We start from the raw sequence: 18,330 nt of genomic DNA, 5'->3' as shown, positions 1-18,330 counted from the left end.
GAGCTCACTCAAAGTGTGTGCATGACCCAGCAGTTGCCATGGCAAACCCACTGCTAGAACAATGCACTGAACAAGAGGCATTTATCCACTGGCATGGTAGTGTGCACAGGTCAATTATATAAAGTATGAATTTATCAAGAAATTTTAGATAGAAACACAGATGTTTATAGGTAACTGAAAGTTATACTTCATCTGTTGTGAGAAAAAGCCTACAGAACCTTCATGCCATACTGCCTTTTGAGCCACCCACATGTGTTGCAGTGGAAGAAAGAGGAATCTTGCCGAGAGCTTTAGGGCAGTAAACCAGGATTCCCTTAAATCGAATGTTACAACATCACTTTATACATGCTGATGTAAAAGGAAGACGAGGCAATCTTTTCACTTCCCCAAAAGATGGCACAATTTACGGGTAAAGCAAAAAAAAAAAGAAAAAAGCCAGGGGTAGAGGACCTCACCTTTGCTGGGAAGGAGAATTTGGAGGGCTCAGTCGTACTAGGCGTGTGAATGGCTGTCAGTGGAGGCGGCCAAGAGTGTGTCATTTCCTGGGAAAGAAGCGACCAAAAGGAAAACCAGGCATTAGAACAGCTTGTGGTCACAAGGTCCTCATGGTTATGACTGGGCCACTGAATGGTCTCTTCAAGCCGCTCTCTCAGAATGACCTTTTCCTCAGGGGCCAGAAACCTTATTGGAGGAGGGACCTTTACGGCCCATAAAGGGGGCCCTTTCGTAAGCGGTGTCATGCGAACATAAAAACATAAAAACAAAGGCTTTCTTTTGCCAACTGCGCCTCTCGATATGCAGCCCAACACACAACCTTAAATCACAACACAGATTCGCAATATAGATTCGCTGCGAATGTGACGGGCGGCTCATTTTCCATTGAGAGCCAAGCCAAGAATGATTCATCTTCAGCGAGGCAAGATTCTGGACGACTATTGCATGCAGCTTGGTAGCGAGCCAATTTCTCCGTCTGCTTCAGAGGTTAAAATACAAACTGCCTACTTACCCTCAGAATTTCCTCGACACAGTGAGCTTCATTTGACAAAGTCTGGAAAGGAGATAATTGAAACAATGTGAGTCAACAGAACCGGCGAGCGGGACAAGCAGAACACTCTGAACTCGGATCTGTCAGATGGGTACACTCTGTCTCCGGAGGATTCCGGCATTGCGAAATCCCCTCTGACCCCGTGGCTTTGGACAAGCGGGGCCTGAGCCGAGGACGACACTAACGAGTGAACGCGCTGTGACCTCACACCTGCCGCTGGCACCGAGTGGACAGAACGTGGAGCCAAGCGCGGTCTGTTTCCACATCAGCAGCGGGACGAGTGCAGTCATATCGGACTGAACATGCGGGGACTCTGCTAGCACATCCTTGACCCAATTCAGAAACCGGTGAAGGTGGAGTCGCATAAATATGCAGTAATGCACTCTCAATAATTCCCACCGGAACAGCTCTTTGGCTGACACTTCAGGTTGTTCCCTGGAAAATAATAAACACGGAATACATTTGGCTGGACAAGCCAACCATTTATTGATGAAAATATCACTGAAGAGATGTACTATACCTTTTCTAGAGCACTTACTACTTCCAACACCAGATGCCAAACTGAAACAATATCACAGGCGCTAAACACCGAAATGCTGTATACCATCCCATATCTAATCCCTTATTTGCACTGCTAACTGGCCTCTGCTATACTGAAGTTAATGCATGAACCAAATCAATTCACCTCCCCCATACTACCTGACAGGTTGCTGAATTGCTTTGCAATACTGTATGCGCTGTATGCGCTAGCTAATATCAGCTGTAGATTATCTTCTGTTGTTGGTATCTACCCCACGGTACGCATTTGCACCATATAACCTGTTGGGGATGTCACATAAAGGCAGTTAAGCAAAGCTTTGTCTATATCTGAAAAATGTCACAGAAGCAATGTTCCAACAGCAAAACATTTCTAGAAAGCGAAAGAAAACAGTGAAGAGGCATAAAAGAAACTCTGAGGGCAACACAACAACATCGCATCACGTCGGAGTGATCCGCCGAAGGGCACCGATTGGTCACTGGAAGTGTGGGCTGGGAGTTGCTCGTTATTCCACGCGGCAAAGCACCGGGCCTTTTGTGACCCGGAGCAGCGTGTGGCTTTATAAGACTCGGCTGAGAACTGAACTGCGTGTGTCCAGTAGGTCTGTGAAGCATTCCAAAGGAATGCACCGCTACAGCGGGCGCGCGCACCGGCACCCACCTTTTATTCGGCCGTAGGTTTCCATTCCCCGGGCTCATCAGCACGCAGCACGAGTTTCGCAGCCTGCCGTGGCCCTCGTGCCAACCACCCCTGCATGTACTACTCATGCCTCTTACCCCGTATTCAATAAATGCAAATGACCCGTGTAACCTGCGGTGTTTCAAGCCTGCTACTCAAACGAGCTAATGTGTTACACAGGTCAGCGTTAAACAGTGCAGCATTGGCTTCTGTGACTAAATGTTAATAAGCTAAATGATATTTGAGAACTCAAGATGAATAAATCCTGTAATAAAAATGAAGCAGTCATGAGAAGCAGTCACCCAACAATATCAGATTTTGTCTCATCTTCTAGTTGAGAGAAAAGAAAACTTTGTTCACTTTATTTCATCCAACTAAAAATCTATTTGATACATGTTACACTACCAGGCACAACCAGGAAGCACCACCTGACACAACCAGGTGCTGCAATTCCCTTGTTCTGTGTAGCTTGTTTTTTAGCAACAAAATCATCTCAATTTTTCTGCCATTCCAGTTTTAGATCATGCTTCAGCATGGGGGGAATGCAGAAACTGATTCATTCTAATGTTTATTATAATAAACATTTAGTGCTACAGTGTGAAAATACATCATGGTAATCCTAACCCAACACTAGTCACCCTTGAAGTCAATCTGTGTTAATGTTGTCTTTGTGTGTATTCGACTGTGACTAACCTACACATAGGAGTCAACAAATGAATCAGGGAAAAAATCGTGACACAGGCTACTCATTTTGCACAATCCATGTAGCCTAAAATCCAGATGAAAATAATGCACAATATTGTGGCTGGGACATTTAGGTCACTCAGGGTGACATTTAACGTTATGCGCTTGATTTTGTAATTGCAGTGCGAAAACCAACGACCTTGCCAAGAGTGCCAAAAATAGTACTTACTACTACAGCACTCCAGTTCATCCACCGCCACTAAGATTGCTCCAGGAGCGAGGCCCTCCTTATACAAAGGCGCAAAAGCCTTGTGCAAACATCTCGCTCACTCTCCCGACTCCCACACTCAACACGTGTCGAGGTTTTTCGCAACGGAGAGAGAGCTGCACGCTCTGCCCCGCAATTGCCCTCGCGGTTTAAACTACAGCGAGTTAAATGCTGCTCTCAATTTTACATTAAACACCGTTTACGTTTTATTTGGTCTCCATCAGACAAGTGACTCATGCTCCCATAACCGTTACCAGATGTCTATTGTGAAGAACATTAAAGCCGAAGCTCTGAGGCCTTGCCCTGCTTTTCAACGACGCAAAATCACTGCTCCAGCAACTACGCTGCAAGCCGCCACCAATGTAACCATCTTCAAAGCTGAAGTCTTGGGAATTCAAGGGGTCCAAAGGAGAGGAGTTCTACCTGAGTTCTACCTGAATGAACTGCGTTGTAATATTTGGCGCTGTGATATAAGGCTCCCCACCCCCGAGTGTTTTCAATATTCGGATTAGCGTGCTTCGTAATTCCGAGAGCTCGTTTTGTACGGTGCTTTACAGAGCGCAGCTTCTGAAGTGCGCAAAGCCCGTGGGGTCAGCTGGGGTCATGCTTTGCGGGACACACGCCATTTGCACGCCTGTGGGGTGGAGCCACAGAGGTTGGGGGGGGGATTAACACTTAAACACGCAGCGCATACATGAGGACCCACCAGGAGCCACAAAGCCAGGACTTTTTCAAAAGCGAAGGAGAGGGCTCGCGGAAGGCCACACAGTGCGCCCTGGGGACCCAAGTCACTGACTGGGGCCTCTGTCAGGAACAGCTCGTGCTACTCGCGGGTGCCGCCCGGGCAGGGCCTGGCAGCATTCGGCGGCCTGCCTCTCCCGGGCCCGAGCCACCATTCCCTGCACTGCCGTAGCAGCGGGGGAATTAGAAGCGTGACTCATCTCCCTCCCTCCAGTGCGACAGGGACGGAAGGATGCAATTAGAGCGGGGTACAAATGACTTGGCCGGCTGCCCTCGGCGGGGAGAGCTGGGATGCTGGAATGGGGGAAAAAAAAAAAAAAAAAAAAAGACGGACAGTCCATCTTCTGCCGGAGAAAAAGAGAGACACACCAGAGGGACTGGTCCGGCCCGCACTACGCCTTTAGTTAATGAGCAGTCAGCCCGTATAGCAGAATAGACACTTTCTGGGGGGAAAAAATGTAGGCTGCCAACACTGAAGAAGAGGGAGGGGGGGAAAAAAACACCTCTGCCGTGCCAACTCTATTACGGGACGTTAAGCCGGCCTTTCTTTCCTATTGGCAGGCAATACACCGAAAGAGCACAAAAGGAAAGTCACGACGAGCGGCGTTCGACATTTCGGTGCAGCTAAAAATGGAAGATTTTAAAGCAAGGAGAGTAAAAAAAAGACCCGCACAAAAGTACAAAGTAGCAACTGACAGTTCTTAGCATTTCAGCCAGCTAAATCTGCAGATCACTGCAAGGCGCCATCGATGCAGTGTGCTGGAGTATGGGCTGTGTGTGTAGCTTCTCAGAACAATATCACACATCTAACACTGCACTCTTATTCAAATCCTCCACCACTGGACTTCCCGAAATTGCTCGTCATACATGCTGAATTTCGTTCCGATCAAACCTGCAATTTCCCAAGTGTAAGGAGTGGCTAATTGCCCCATACTCTCAATTAGCCATTTATAATTTACCATCTAAGGCAACACTCTCATGGACATAAATGAGCGTGCCATGAGGACTTGCTAATCAATCGGATCAATTCTCAGGTGACTAATGCATGCGTTTCTGCATTGCCTTCCGAAAACCAGGCTATACACAAAACAACCAGATCAACACACACGCACACACACGCACACACACATACACACACATACACACACACACAGCTGTACATGTGGACATACAGTTGCTGTCTGTGTAAAGCTCAGTTCAATAACATGGCAAATGGTAGTGTGTCAAACCTACACTCTGTTAATCTTCTGGAGGGAAAGGAGAAAAAAAAAAAAATTCACAGCAGCACTTGGATGGGCGCTTTCAGTAACCTTAACTGATTGACAGTGTGGCTGGAGCGAAAAGCCAGCGCACAAGGGCGGGGGGGGGGGGGCCAGGGCCGAGTACAGGAGGCCCCGAGACACAGCGCTCCTTCAGGTCCCTGCGAGCTGTCTGCGTGTTCGGACACGGCCCGCTCAGATCCCTGGGTCGTTATTATAGCCACTCGGCGGATGAATCACCACAGAGACCTCCCGCGGCACGCCCTTCTGCAGAGCCGCGGCATTCTCTGGAAGGGACGACGTCGAGGCAGCATTCCGCACAAGGCGACCCATCCCTTCGGCTCTCCGCCAAACAGCGCGGGGTGCTGTTTCAACAGGTACCGACAGCCGAGAAGGGAGCGAGGCCTTCGTGCAAACAGCGACTACGTCTGCTAACCACACTTATCACAGGTGGTCTGCGTTTGTTTAGATTAGCTCCCCACAGGAACCCTGAATTCCTCATAATAACCTCCGCTCAAAGCTAATAGGAATATCCGCAATTCTGAACAGAAGTGGGGGGAGAGCTTATTTAACCTTGCAATGCCTTGTCTACACTTTCCAAATCTGTATCAGCCACGAACAGGTCTGACTCTCCTGTCTGATTCTCACTGCACATTGACAGGCACCAGCATCTGCAGAGTGTGGGTGTTTCTCACACGCACACACACACACACACACACACCCATTGCTAAGTGACCCATTTCTCAGGCGGCGCTCCCTCGGTGTTGACCCACGGGAGGACTGCTAGTCACCGTGGGAGGGGGTCCACTGAGGGCCTTCAGGAGGCTTCGGGCGGAAACGGCGAACCGGCTGCCCTTACAGCGTTACTGACCCATGTGAGTTCATGCTTCCAGCAGGCTATATCACATTTCCAGGTCAGGCGGACAAAGGAAGACTTTTTACGGTTCCCACACGTAAAGTATGCTGTTCAACATAAAGCAAGCCCATTTGCTTCTGTTCTGCCTGTTTAACACTTTCATACCCAGAGACCAGTAAAACACAAATTTCTACAGAAGTCTTGTGACTAGAACTGGAATAGTTCAGTGGCTGCAAACATTTTGGTGGATTCCCTTATGAGTGTCTTTCCGCCATCTAGTGACAAAGTGAAGGTACTGTTGTTACTTAAGGGAGCCAATCTGTCAGTTAAACCAGCCACAAACTCAGTCTTTGGCCAAATGCAGGAAAAAAAAAAAAAAAAAACCTCCAAAGCACTTACTCCTACAACAACATCTTCATTGATGTAAAAGACGGTCACATTATACTGTTAAATCTTTTATAAGGTAACTGGAATCTTTAGTGGAAGAGCGCGAGGTTACTCAACCCGGGTCCCGAGAGGGCCGTAAAGTCTGCAGGCTCTCTTTCTCTGCACCGTTACAGAGGCAACGCAAATATAATTAAAGTGTTATTCTGTGAGGCGAAGGCCTCACAAAATGGGCCCTGTAATGCATACGTACCGGTTGGGAGAGGTGAGTCACTGCGCAGCTATCCCGGCCTGGATTAGGCTGCCGCGCACTGAAAACGCCTGCCTATTCAGCATTGCAGCGCTGGCCCGTTCAGGGTTTCCATGAGTGCCAGGGCTGCCAACAATGAGGCCAATATTTGCAGGTGCGGGGAGCCCGTGGCAGCGGGGGTTGGCCAAAGGCCGTGGCTCACATTTAAGCTTCATAAACGACCAAAGAGCACAAACAGGACAGTTTAATGAGATCTGTATATATTATATACACATCTATATACAGCTGTACATGCATGTATCTATGTACGTACATACATATGTATATTCGGTACATACATATACACCGTTACATGTACACTAGGTTGGACACTGTAAAATTCAGAGGGCGTATTTTTCACAGGAGTGGTAACAAAAAAAAGTCTGCACGAAGGCAAATGTGTTGCTGGGTGTCTTGTGTCTTCAAAAAAGCAACGGATCATAAGAGCAGGTATTCGACTGAAAATAATTTCATATCATAGCAATATTAGATCAGCTTGATTTGTTGTGTGCAGTTTGTTAAAAGCATAGAAATAGAATTTTACACACAACTGGCTTCAATGGTGAAATTAAAGTTGGTTGGAAAAAAGGTATTGAAGCAACATTTTCAGGATGATAATTAGGTAGCAGGACTTTACTGTGCACATTTATTACATTTCTCAGCATTACAGCTTAGGTACTGGAGCCCCTTTTTTAACGTTTCCTTTTTATGTGTTCAATAATTAGAAAGCTTATGTATCAAAAACAAGAGATTTGTTTGTTTGTCTACTAAACAACTATGCTTCCTACTGGCACGCTAGCAGGCTACAGTAAAATAGTCCAGTAAAGTGCAAATCTGTGTCCAAAATAATTATTAGGTCAAATCAAATTTCCAGGTACAATTTCTACAAAGTTGTTTCAGATTTGCCTGTATTTCTGTTTAATGTGTAATCACATCTGGCAACAGGCAGTTCGATCACACGTGTTCAAAAAGAAATACTCAGCGCTACTCGATTCTAGGTACAGTACACACTGAACCGTTTGGGGTATTCCTTTCTTCCAAAGCACACCCATAACGCATCTCTGATATCCATCCTCCTTACCTGTGATTAAGAATAATTTCCTGTGCCGCTGTAGAGTCAGCTGTTCAAAGTTTGCAGACCAGGGCAGTTTTTTTGTTGCTGATACGACCCAATTCTCTCCCATTATCATTTGAAATATAACAGACTGTAATTCCACCTGGAAAGTATTGTAAACTGTCCTTGCCCCGACTTATCCAAATGTATTCACTATTTAAATTCAAACAAACCCTGCAATTGGCAGCAAAAAAAAAAAGAAAATATGTACTAATATGAAGCTGGACTGCGCGACCTTAGCCTTCTGGAACTCCCGCTCTATGCAGCGTAGCATCTGTGCTTTTCAGAGCCTGAGAAACGTTCAGTTTAGTGACTTCTGGTGTGTCAAAAAGAGGACGCAAAAGATGAGGTCTACTAGAAAATTCAGTCCCACATTACAACTTGCGTAAGGAAAATTACATTTATAGAAAACAAATTCTTTGGCCAAACGTGCTGGCTGTGTCTGATAAATGGAAATACGCAACGCAGTTGTTGCCGTTTCTCAAAATAAATATACAACAAATTCGCCAAGAACTTTGGTATTGCTGCTGTAATGAGAAAGTGTATCCCACAGATCTAGTAACAATACACGGTAATTTCCATGAATGCCCACTTTCAATTGCGTAAGGACGGAATACAATGCAGCCATTTTACTACCAATTTTAACAGTATGAGATAGCCGTGGGGAATGTTCCAGTAAATAATACAACCTGAATAGTAAGGTGGTAGCTGGTGATGACGACGACAATATTGCTGAAACGTCAAAGTTACAAAAGGTCCTAATATTTGCAATAGCATACATAAAATAAGATAAAGGTAAATAACATAAAAGATAATACCTAAAATATATTGTGTGTGATACAGGATGATAAAATTAAAAAAACAGAGCATATAATTGTACTGTACATGCCCTGTCCACACTGACAAATGTGGAGGAGCATGTATCCACTGAAGCACTGTTTGCAAATGTATTTATGCAAATCTGATACCCTAGACGTGGAACATGGATTGAAATATACAAATTTAACTCCATGGCTAGTAAAGTGGGTATTCTGCTTGCAATGTCAGATTTGCATTACAAAACCAAGCCCAAATGAAAATAAATCACTCAAGTTCATTTGTTGATATGAAACAAATCAAGCCCCATTGTAAATTCACCTGATAATTTGTTAATGCAGTTCATAGCTGTCAGTAAATCTTCACTTATCCAAAATGATAACCTACACTGTTTCTGTCATTACATTTAAATTTTAAAAGTACAATCTAATAGACCTCCATGTCCTGTTTCTGGTTCTCATTATAATTTTGCTATGTTATACATATCGTCAAAGGTTCACACAATTAAAAACGGGCTGCCTATCAGGAGTCCCCTCTCACTATGCGATGCAATTATAATATCGCAGAGTGAACGGCTACTGCAATAATGGCACTCTACCACTAGAGGCAGCAGAGGAGCTGTACGTGATACTAACAACTGAAATTCAGTTAATTCAAGAACCGCTCAAAGTTTTCAACTTTTGACTGACTTAAGGCTTTCTTTAGAGAATACGTACTCATATGGGCAATAAACTGCATGCTGCCCAAGAGTAAGATTCTTCAAAAGAATAAGAAGAAAATTTTTTCTTCTTCAACTTAACAAGTAGCAAAACTGATTGGTATTCTGTGAGCAATGAAGAAAGGCCAACCTGCACTGACCTCAGCTACAACAATACAGGAGTCAGGAGTGGTCAACCAGAGAGAGAACAGAGAGATCCAAGATATTTTTTCTCCTCTGTTGCTCAAAGCTTTTTTTTTTTTTTTTTTTACATCAGCCTTGAGGAGCATGTACATTCATCTGTCAGTCAGACGTATGACAACAAACAATAGCTTTCTAGTTACTGTGGGCAGAACACACTGGAAAAAAGTAAAGATGCGTACTTGAACCTTTCCAAAGTGCTCACAACATCACGCTCACAGTAGGACATTCACAAAACAGCAGGGTACTATCTGGCTTTTCAAATAAAATCAAAAGCCAAAATACCAAGTACCGCTGTATTAAAAACTCACTAAGAGGAAATGCCATCCGAGTGGCACTTAAAAACATTGCATTATGAGGCACTGCTACAGCAATCGCTACTGTAATTAGAATCAAAGAGCTCGCTGACGTATTACATTTTGCTGATTTGTTGACACAGGCCAACCCTAGTCAGAATGGGTTGCTGTACGTATACAGGTAAAAGCAATGCCTGTTCTTCTCTAGTACACAATGTTCTGCCGGAGCACTTTTTGGCATGTTAAATGTGCCTATGTTAAATAAATGAATAAAAGACTACTTGTAAATACAAAACGCGTTCTTCTGCTTCTTTTTGTAGATGCGGACAGCAGACAATATGTCACTTATTGTACCTAATTGCATCAGGGGTATCTCTTACATAATCTTGTTTGCTGGCCCTCTCCTTACTCTCAGTTGAAAGTCCACTTTCTCCTCATGATGAGTTTGTGGCAGTTCATTTAAGTTTATTCAGTGTGTGCCTTCCACAGCATTGATTTCAAGCCAGCAAACGAGAGCAGGAGAGTAGAGTGACCCCACATAACTGGCTCCACAGTACGCTTACCTCAATGGGCTGGGATGGGATCTTCAGCTTAGAGAGGCCAGGCTTGGTGCTGCTCTTCAGGTCAGGCAGGTTTTCGTAAGGCTGCCCATGGAAGTCCTCCGGAGAGGGCTTGAGGTCCGGGGACTCACTGGGCACTTGGTCCTGCCCGTCCATGGGTCTGACGTAGGCTGTGGGCTTCTGGGGCATGACGAGGTTGGGCTTGGAGGGCAGGGGCGGGGGGAAGGTCTGGGAGGGGAGCGGGGCGCCCTCGCTGGCCTGAGAGGGAATGTCCTGGGCCTCTGGGTGGGACGCATCTCCATGGCCAGGGGACCTGCAGCGGCCACGCACGGAGTCCTTGTCGTCGGCATCCGGGGGCTCAGAATCGCTGTGATCGCTGGAATGTAGTGGGGACAGGGGCTCGGTCGGCGGGGACAGGGTGGGCAGGATGGGGGGAGGGCTGGCACCCGCCCCAAGGTCCGGCCACGCCTGGCTCTTCCGCTGGTGGGGGTCAGGGCTGCCCGGGCCGTGGCCCAGAGATGAGGGGCCATAGCTGGATGGGAGCTTCTTCAGGGCCTGGGCGGAGCCGCCGCTTGGAGGGCCAGGTTGGGATGCTGAGAACTGCGGAGGGTTCTGGAATGGGGGCAGCGTTTTGTCCGTGTGAGGGGGTCGACTGGACTTGCTGTACGACCCGGTCGGGGGGAGGTTCTTGGGCCTGCTGACCAGACTCTGGTGAGGGTTGTTCCCGATCAGCTCCCTCACTTCCTCGTAATTGCCTAGCATCCTCTGGATGCGACTGGACAGCTCATCTCCCTTTTTTGTCTGGAAACAAACAAATATATGGTTTTAGTATTTCCTTAAAACCTTACGCTTACTGTCACACACATTTCTGCCTTCCAGCAGTCCTTGGTCAATTTTTGCACTCTCTATTACAGGGCAACACGTCAAAGACCTGCTGTTATTTAAATTAGTAAAAAAAAAAGTATAAAGAGAAAAAACTTGCACTGTTTTAATGAAGTAATTTCATAGCATTGTCTTTGATCAAGATAACAAGACTTACAGTACACACTTAAATTTTACAGTAGAAGACCTCAAAATCCAATCACTTTTATCAAGACGAGATAACACTGTCACATCACTAGACATCACTGGGCTATTAATCAACCATGTAAAATGACCAGAAAAAACACTCTGACTAAGGTAGATTCAGGAAGTTACATACAATGCAGCATAAAATCAGATGTTACTTTTTCCCTGCTTTTAACTCCTTTCACATTTTCACCCTCTCAGTTCCTCCCTCCACGCACTGTGGGAGTGACAGTGTTTACGACCAATGGGCCAACTGCAGAACGGGGCACCTAACAAAAGCTTAACGGAAAGTGCTGGAAAAACGACGGGTGAAGCTGTAAATTTACAATTTCTCTTTGCACCAGGAGCGCCAGCAAAAAAGGTATCATTGAAAAAATTTAATTTGATTGTGCGGCGTTCAGATACACATCTTAAGAAGGGCACGTAGATTAGCCACAGCCTACCATCAGAAAATCACACTGAGGTCGAGGCAGAGTGCCAACGTGACTATTTTTCCCCCTCCTGAGTGGAAAGACTATTCTTTCCCCAGCGAGAGCAAAAAGCAATGGCTCCCTGACCTCAGTCAACTCAGCCATATTTCTGCTCAGCTCAACAATCAGGCCATTTCTTCTCAAGCTTTCTGTCAGTATTTATCTTTTGTGTGACTTCATGCCCATTTTATATTACCAAGTAATCTTCTAAATCCAATGGTCAAACAATCTCAGGGAAAAATTTTCAACATGAACCATCATTATGTTCTGGATAACGGTGTCAGGGTAATACATAACCGTACAGCAGTAAAACATACAAGTCTGATTATTTTTCCCCATAGTATTTTGCTGAACTAAAAACCAGAAAACAGCATGTGATTACAGACCCACTGTTCATTCTTTGGTCAATGAACAAAGGATTACCTTTTCATGGAGATATAAATATTGACAAATCATTGAACTTTGACACTTGTTCTGAACTGAATTGTGATTTGCTATGGTAGGAAATATCACAAGGTAGAAAATGATAGCTTGATGATGCAACATTGGAGTAGTAGTGGCATAAAGGATTCACATATTAGCTGCAGAATCATCAATATAGTTATTAATATGCCATGCTGCTTGTTGCTTTGAGGTTTGAGTTTATAATATGTTCATTGAAAAATTCTTGTTCACAGTTGGAAAACATGATAACTTGATCACAGCTGACAGGTGACATTTCACAATTTTTTTGAAATGACAGCCCAGTTGAATATTGAATTTAGAGATTTGACCATTTTCCTGATCTACTTTCAGTTTGGATCCTTATACAGCCCTGGCATGGCAACTTGGAACGTTTTAAATTCTGGGAAGCTACAAAATACAAATGAATCTTAAGTGGCATGAGGCATACAAGTATCGATCTACATTAAGTATTGCGCTGGAAAGATAATGCTCAAACACCAGGACAAGCAACTGTATTGTAATCCAAAAGTCACCGGCGTTACAGATAATTGGTGGAGTTATGTGTAAGTGTGCATATCTTCTACACTCTAGGGTATGGCCTTGCAATATTGTTGATTTCAGGAACAGGGGCTCAGACTTCCACAAGACAGGCAATGATTTTACGAGAATTTGTCAATTTCAACAGCAGCAACCATTGCCAAGAGGCTCAGTGCTACTAGGACTGTTACCACCTTGCAAAGAACAGGATGCAAGAATATTTTACCGTGAGGTTTTGTTAAAAAAAAAAAAGCAGTTGAGGAGTCAAACTCAAAGTCTAGCATGACGACTGGAGAGTCTCCAAACAGTTTGGAATCACAGAGATCTCTAGGTTGCTACATTTTTAAAACCTCCATTTGATGTTGGCTGCATCTGATAAAGCTGGTGTTCACAGCAGAGTTGCAAGCAAGTCGCAAGCGAGAAGGCTCTTTTGAAGATTTCCCGCTACAATTATCAATGACATGTTCTCTGCCGAGAAGGTGATGCTCATGCTGTGGAGACGTCATTGCCTTTGTGGAATTATGGTTTAGCAGCTGCTGTCATTTTAACATGGTCTGTTCCCTGTGCCTTTTTTTAGAAAAGAGGACAAGACATATTCAAATATACAGCAGAACATTTAGGCTTTTTGGACTTCTGAAGACCTCAATCCAACAGAAAGATGGTAGCATGAACTCAGGGAATCACTTCACAAGAGTTCTGAAGGATTTGGACAGGTGGACAAAAATCCCTTCAGCACTCCCTAAGCTTCACAAATGACAAGTAGTTTCTCCTTCAGAAGAAAAGTAAAAGGAAGACAGCCAAAACACTAACTGTAGGGGGTGGTGAAAAATCAGATTTTTTTCTAAATTAACAAGGCAAGCAATTATTTGCAGATACCCAGTTACTGAGTGTCAGATGTAATAAGATTGCATATGCTCTCCTCTTTATTTGGCATTTGGTTCAGCAAAAGGGAGACTATTAAAATCATTCTGTCATTAATTATAACATGGACTATATTTAACAGCTTTCTGTTTAGTGTTAAATAGCCTACCCCTCACCCATACATTGTATTTCACTTACTGGAGTGCAAGTCATGCCAGAGACGCCTCCCCAAAGGTCATGGTATGGTTTAGTATTTTTACGACAACTATCAAATATGACAACTAACAAACATGACCTTTGAGTACCAGAGAACAGACTAGACTAATAGTGCAGTCTGTGGAATTAGCCTCTGGGGATGGCGGCTCATGCATTATGCCTATAATGGCAAACAACAACCTATGAGGAGGGGGGCTGTCAACAACAATAATGGCAGCGTTTCATAACCACAGAGAGGGTGCTATAAATAAGAACCCCGGAGTTCCTGAGAATATGCATCTCTACATCTCCTCCACAATAACAGCAATTCAACATTAACCAATCCATCAATTTATGGGGCAAATAAGTACGTCGCCAAAGCAGTTTCACCAAGCTGAGCTTTACTGCATTAGCTATGCTATACATCACAGAATTAATTCCACTAGAAATATTATGCACAAGTGAGGAATCAGGTGAGTTTATTAAATTCTGCCTGGCTGCCGGCAGCTTATTTAAGCCGAACATTCACCCCGAGAGGCATACACTGTTACCGCATCCAGCTGACTTTAAGGGAGAAACCTTGCAAAACAAGCCGTACTGGATCAGAAGCACAAAGATGGCTTTCATGTGTCTTTGCCTGGGTTTGGCTTGGAGAGCGTGCACCACTGTACGGAAAACGCGCACACTACTACAGTGCTCTGCAGAATGTGAGTACGACCGCAATGGGCGGGTAGCGTCGCGTTTCACCGTCGGAACAACTCATTTTCTATTGTCTAAATCAAGCACCTATTTTAATATTGTCTGAAGCCAGTTGTTTGTTCGCGCGACTAACAAGACACGAGCCAAGGTAAACAATCGCTCGGCTGCAGCGCACTCTCTCACATTACTGTCGCGGTCTGTCATTTGTCTTGTTTCCAAAAAGCAGAGGACCGCGGCACGGCGGCTACGAGCGGTAGGCTCTGCCTGGCGAACTCTGAGGGTGTTGATGGCTGATACGCATAACGCGGGGTCCGTGTTGCCGTAAAACCTCTGTCCCAGACCGCTCACCTCTGACATCACTTCCTCTGTAAGCCCACGAGATAATAAAGAGCGCTCTCCGGACCGAGCCGCCGGGCGCCCGATGCCTGCCTTTAGCGCGCCATAGCAGACGCAGAAATAAATAGTCTCGCTACGCGTTATTTTAAGCTTCCAGCGAGCCTAATTATCTCCTGCTCCCAAATAACAAGCTGCTGGCAATTATTGGCTCTGATGGGAGCGCGAGAGGACGGCCCGCTCCGGCGGCAGGTTTTCGGGGTTCCCCTGAGGATCCCCCTATGACAGGGGCTCCGTGAGGCCTCATTAAAACCCAGACAGCTCCCCACATGCTAGCCAAGGCGCATCTTCCTCTGAAATGAAAAAAAAAAGCAGCAAAGGAATCCAGAAACCTGCTCTGAAAACAGCCTGTCTGACGGGAGGGTTATCGTTAGCGCTCATGTTCTGAAAACAGCCTGTCTGGCGGGAGGGTTATCGTTAGCGCTCATGTTCCATCATTCGCGTGGCGCTTTCTGTTCAGGAGATATCTCAATGGGGGCAGGAACAAAGAGCTGAAAACGCGTGAGGCAATTACTTCTAGTCTCGAAACCTTAAGAGATCCGTTTTGCTTGATAGCTCATTAGGAAAATTCTTACATAATAATTCCTCATAGTAATAAAACAGCCTCAATAACAATAGCAATGAAAATGGACAAATACACAAATTAGGCCAACGGTGAAGCCTACATGCAATAAATGAGGAGCACGTAATTACTGTATCTCAGTGGTATGCCACATAATATATTCAGTATGTGCTTTTACGAAGCAGGCTGGCAAAAAGAAACTTGACCCTCAATAACAGTGGAAAATCGACCCTCTGTTTCATCTCAACATCCTTGTTTAATCTGTGGCATAAAAGACAAGTCCTACGCCGTGCTCTCTCAGAGGCCAACAGTGGTTCTCCAAACATTTGACACATCTTGATTTTGGCCGTGAATCTTGCCCAGATTCCACTGCCTTATGAGGGTATTAGGCCTGGGCGTGAGTTGCAGTGGAACTTCTGAGACTTTTAGTGAGCTTGTCTGTGTGCTGATGTTCTTCCTCTCAGCCACACCCTCACTACAGCTGGAATGGAACACACATTCCCTCTTAAATGCCACTGAAGAGAGTACATCCCAGGGCACGCAAGAGAAGGTGCAACTTCACGCTGAAGGGAGGAATCCAGGCGCGACTGCGTAATCGGTCATAAATCTTAAATCAAAAATGTCATCACCTCTGAATCTCGAGTGACGCTTCTGGGTTGACAAACCTCAGGAGCGGCAAATCAGAAAAGGGGCGACTTCCATTTCAGTCAACTGAAGGGTGGAACTGAAATTCAACTCACGAACTGAAGATGCCCCGTAATTTTCTATGCAGATTTTTCAGTTCAAGAATTCTCCAAACTGACAAACAAAATGGAATCGGCCGCGATTCTGACTTGCTGCCCGTAGGCTTATGCATCTCTGTAATGAGTGTTACAGATCAGCTGATTTGATTACGGGGCCATTTGACGAACGCATTCCATTTCGGCCAGGTTCGGGGGCGGGGGAGCGGTGTTAGCGAAGGAGCCAGGCTCACCTTGTAGGGCTCCCCAAAGAGGGGTGCGTTCTCCAGGTACAGCTCCTTCTCCTGGTGTGCCTCCTGGTTTCTCCTCTCGCTCTCCCTTTTACGCAGTAGATTTCTGTCCTCATTGTACAAGCTGGAGAGGGGACACACAGAGAAGGAAAATTCACACAGCTATAACAAAAATCAACGGCACGATCTTCTACAATGCTACCATTCACTGATAATGTTAGCCAGGGATGTTACTAGTCAAAAACTGTACGGACTAACATTTCCTCTGCTGGTAACATCACGCAGTTGTAGTTTGTGAACATTTGCACTGATCCTTTCATGTTTTCATTGTAGATTAAATGTACAGTAACTGCCATTTGCCATCTCAGTGCAATATTCTCCTCATTGAGCAAGCATACATTTGCTTCCAATTGGTTCAGATGCACTGTTCTAGAGAAATACTGGGCTGGACGCCAAAACATGCCTTTTAAACGAAGACAACTGAGGTTTAAAATGAAAGATTACTGTGAAAAACTGTAATACCTATAGTAGCCACAGAAGTGCCTTTCTATCCATTTGCACATGGTAATGTTATGGATAACATTACTATGTTCTCTGGAACAAAGCAGATACATTTACACAAAGAGTGTATATTAAAAACGAACATCGTATGTAGAATATTCAGCTTCACAACAGCAATACGCACATTAACAGGAAACTGCCAACAGCCTTATCATTTCACTGTCGTCTCCATTGAGGAGCATACAATAAAGTGCATGCATCTGCATGCAAACTCTCTGACTTCTTTATAACAAAGACTTCTCTTTTTAGTAAGTTAATTTAAATAATTAAACACTTAGGGCAGTTTGGGATGTCTGCAGTGTGGTACATAGCAGAAACTTGTTTCAACTGCTGATCGCTGCCACTCTATAATGTGTCAGCGGCATGAAAGCACAGAGAGAAGACGACTGCTGGACTGTGTTCCTGTCTGTTTTTACTTCGTAAAGTGTGGACTCCTAACCCGAGCTGAGATAATATATTAACATTTTTAAATCAGAGATTTATTAAAATGGTTCTTTTTTATGACTGTTAAATATGAAAGAAGTATCACCTCTTCAATGAGAATCATTTCTAATTTTAGAATGTATGAGACATCTTAACATACGTATTGCATGTAAACAGTGCTTATTAAAGAGATTAAATTTACATTTAGGGAGGAAGAGCAGTGCATACAGTATTTCACACTAGCTGCTGGGGAGTCTCAAATATTTGTGGTCAACTCTGAACAGCTGCTACCTGAAAATGACTGCCCCCCATTCACTGGTGACAGAGGCACTAGCACACATGGATAATAGATATTTCGGAAGTCTATCGCATTTCACATTTGCCAATGAAATTGCTGGGCTCAGAATTCAATGAGGCTAATGATGAAATGTTCAGCGTGAATACTGAGCCATGCTGCCACCCACAACTTGCCATCTAACCGCCGTGCCAAAGCTGAAATCAAGGGAGCAGACCACTGCGGTACTGGGCATGGGTCAGCTCTCAGAAGACATTTTACAAGCACTGAAACCTCTCAATTCACTCCGGTCCAAAGTCAGGTCATCACCATCACAGATGAGAGTTAAACTCAGAAGAAAAGTGGGCCGATGATAGCCATACATTTTGTCTGGAGGAAGAACAAACAAAACAACAGCCATGCAAAACAAAGGGTTATGCTCCATTT

At 44.8% G+C, this 18,330-nt stretch overlaps 1 protein-coding gene across 1 annotated transcript in view; it reads right to left on the bottom strand.

Annotated features, from left to right (window-relative positions):
- Nucleotides 1-18,330, bottom strand: part of aff1 (AF4/FMR2 family, member 1) — a 49,582-nt gene that overhangs the window by 15,751 nt on the left and 15,501 nt on the right. Inside the window, exons 2-5 of the mRNA XM_036528821.1 lie at nt 16,629-16,749; nt 10,430-11,227; nt 1,007-1,048; nt 456-542 (exon numbers count right to left, since the gene is read on the bottom strand). Coding sequence (XP_036384714.1) covers nt 456-542; nt 1,007-1,048; nt 10,430-11,227; nt 16,629-16,749 — 1,048 coding nt within the window. The remainder of the gene's footprint in view (nt 1-455; nt 543-1,006; nt 1,049-10,429; nt 11,228-16,628; nt 16,750-18,330) is intronic.

Source organism: Megalops cyprinoides, chromosome 5 (assembly GCF_013368585.1).
Source record: "Megalops cyprinoides isolate fMegCyp1 chromosome 5, fMegCyp1.pri, whole genome shotgun sequence".
NCBI classification, from domain to species: domain Eukaryota; kingdom Metazoa; phylum Chordata; class Actinopteri; order Elopiformes; family Megalopidae; genus Megalops; species Megalops cyprinoides.
This window is presented reverse-complemented; position numbering and strand designations above follow the sequence as displayed.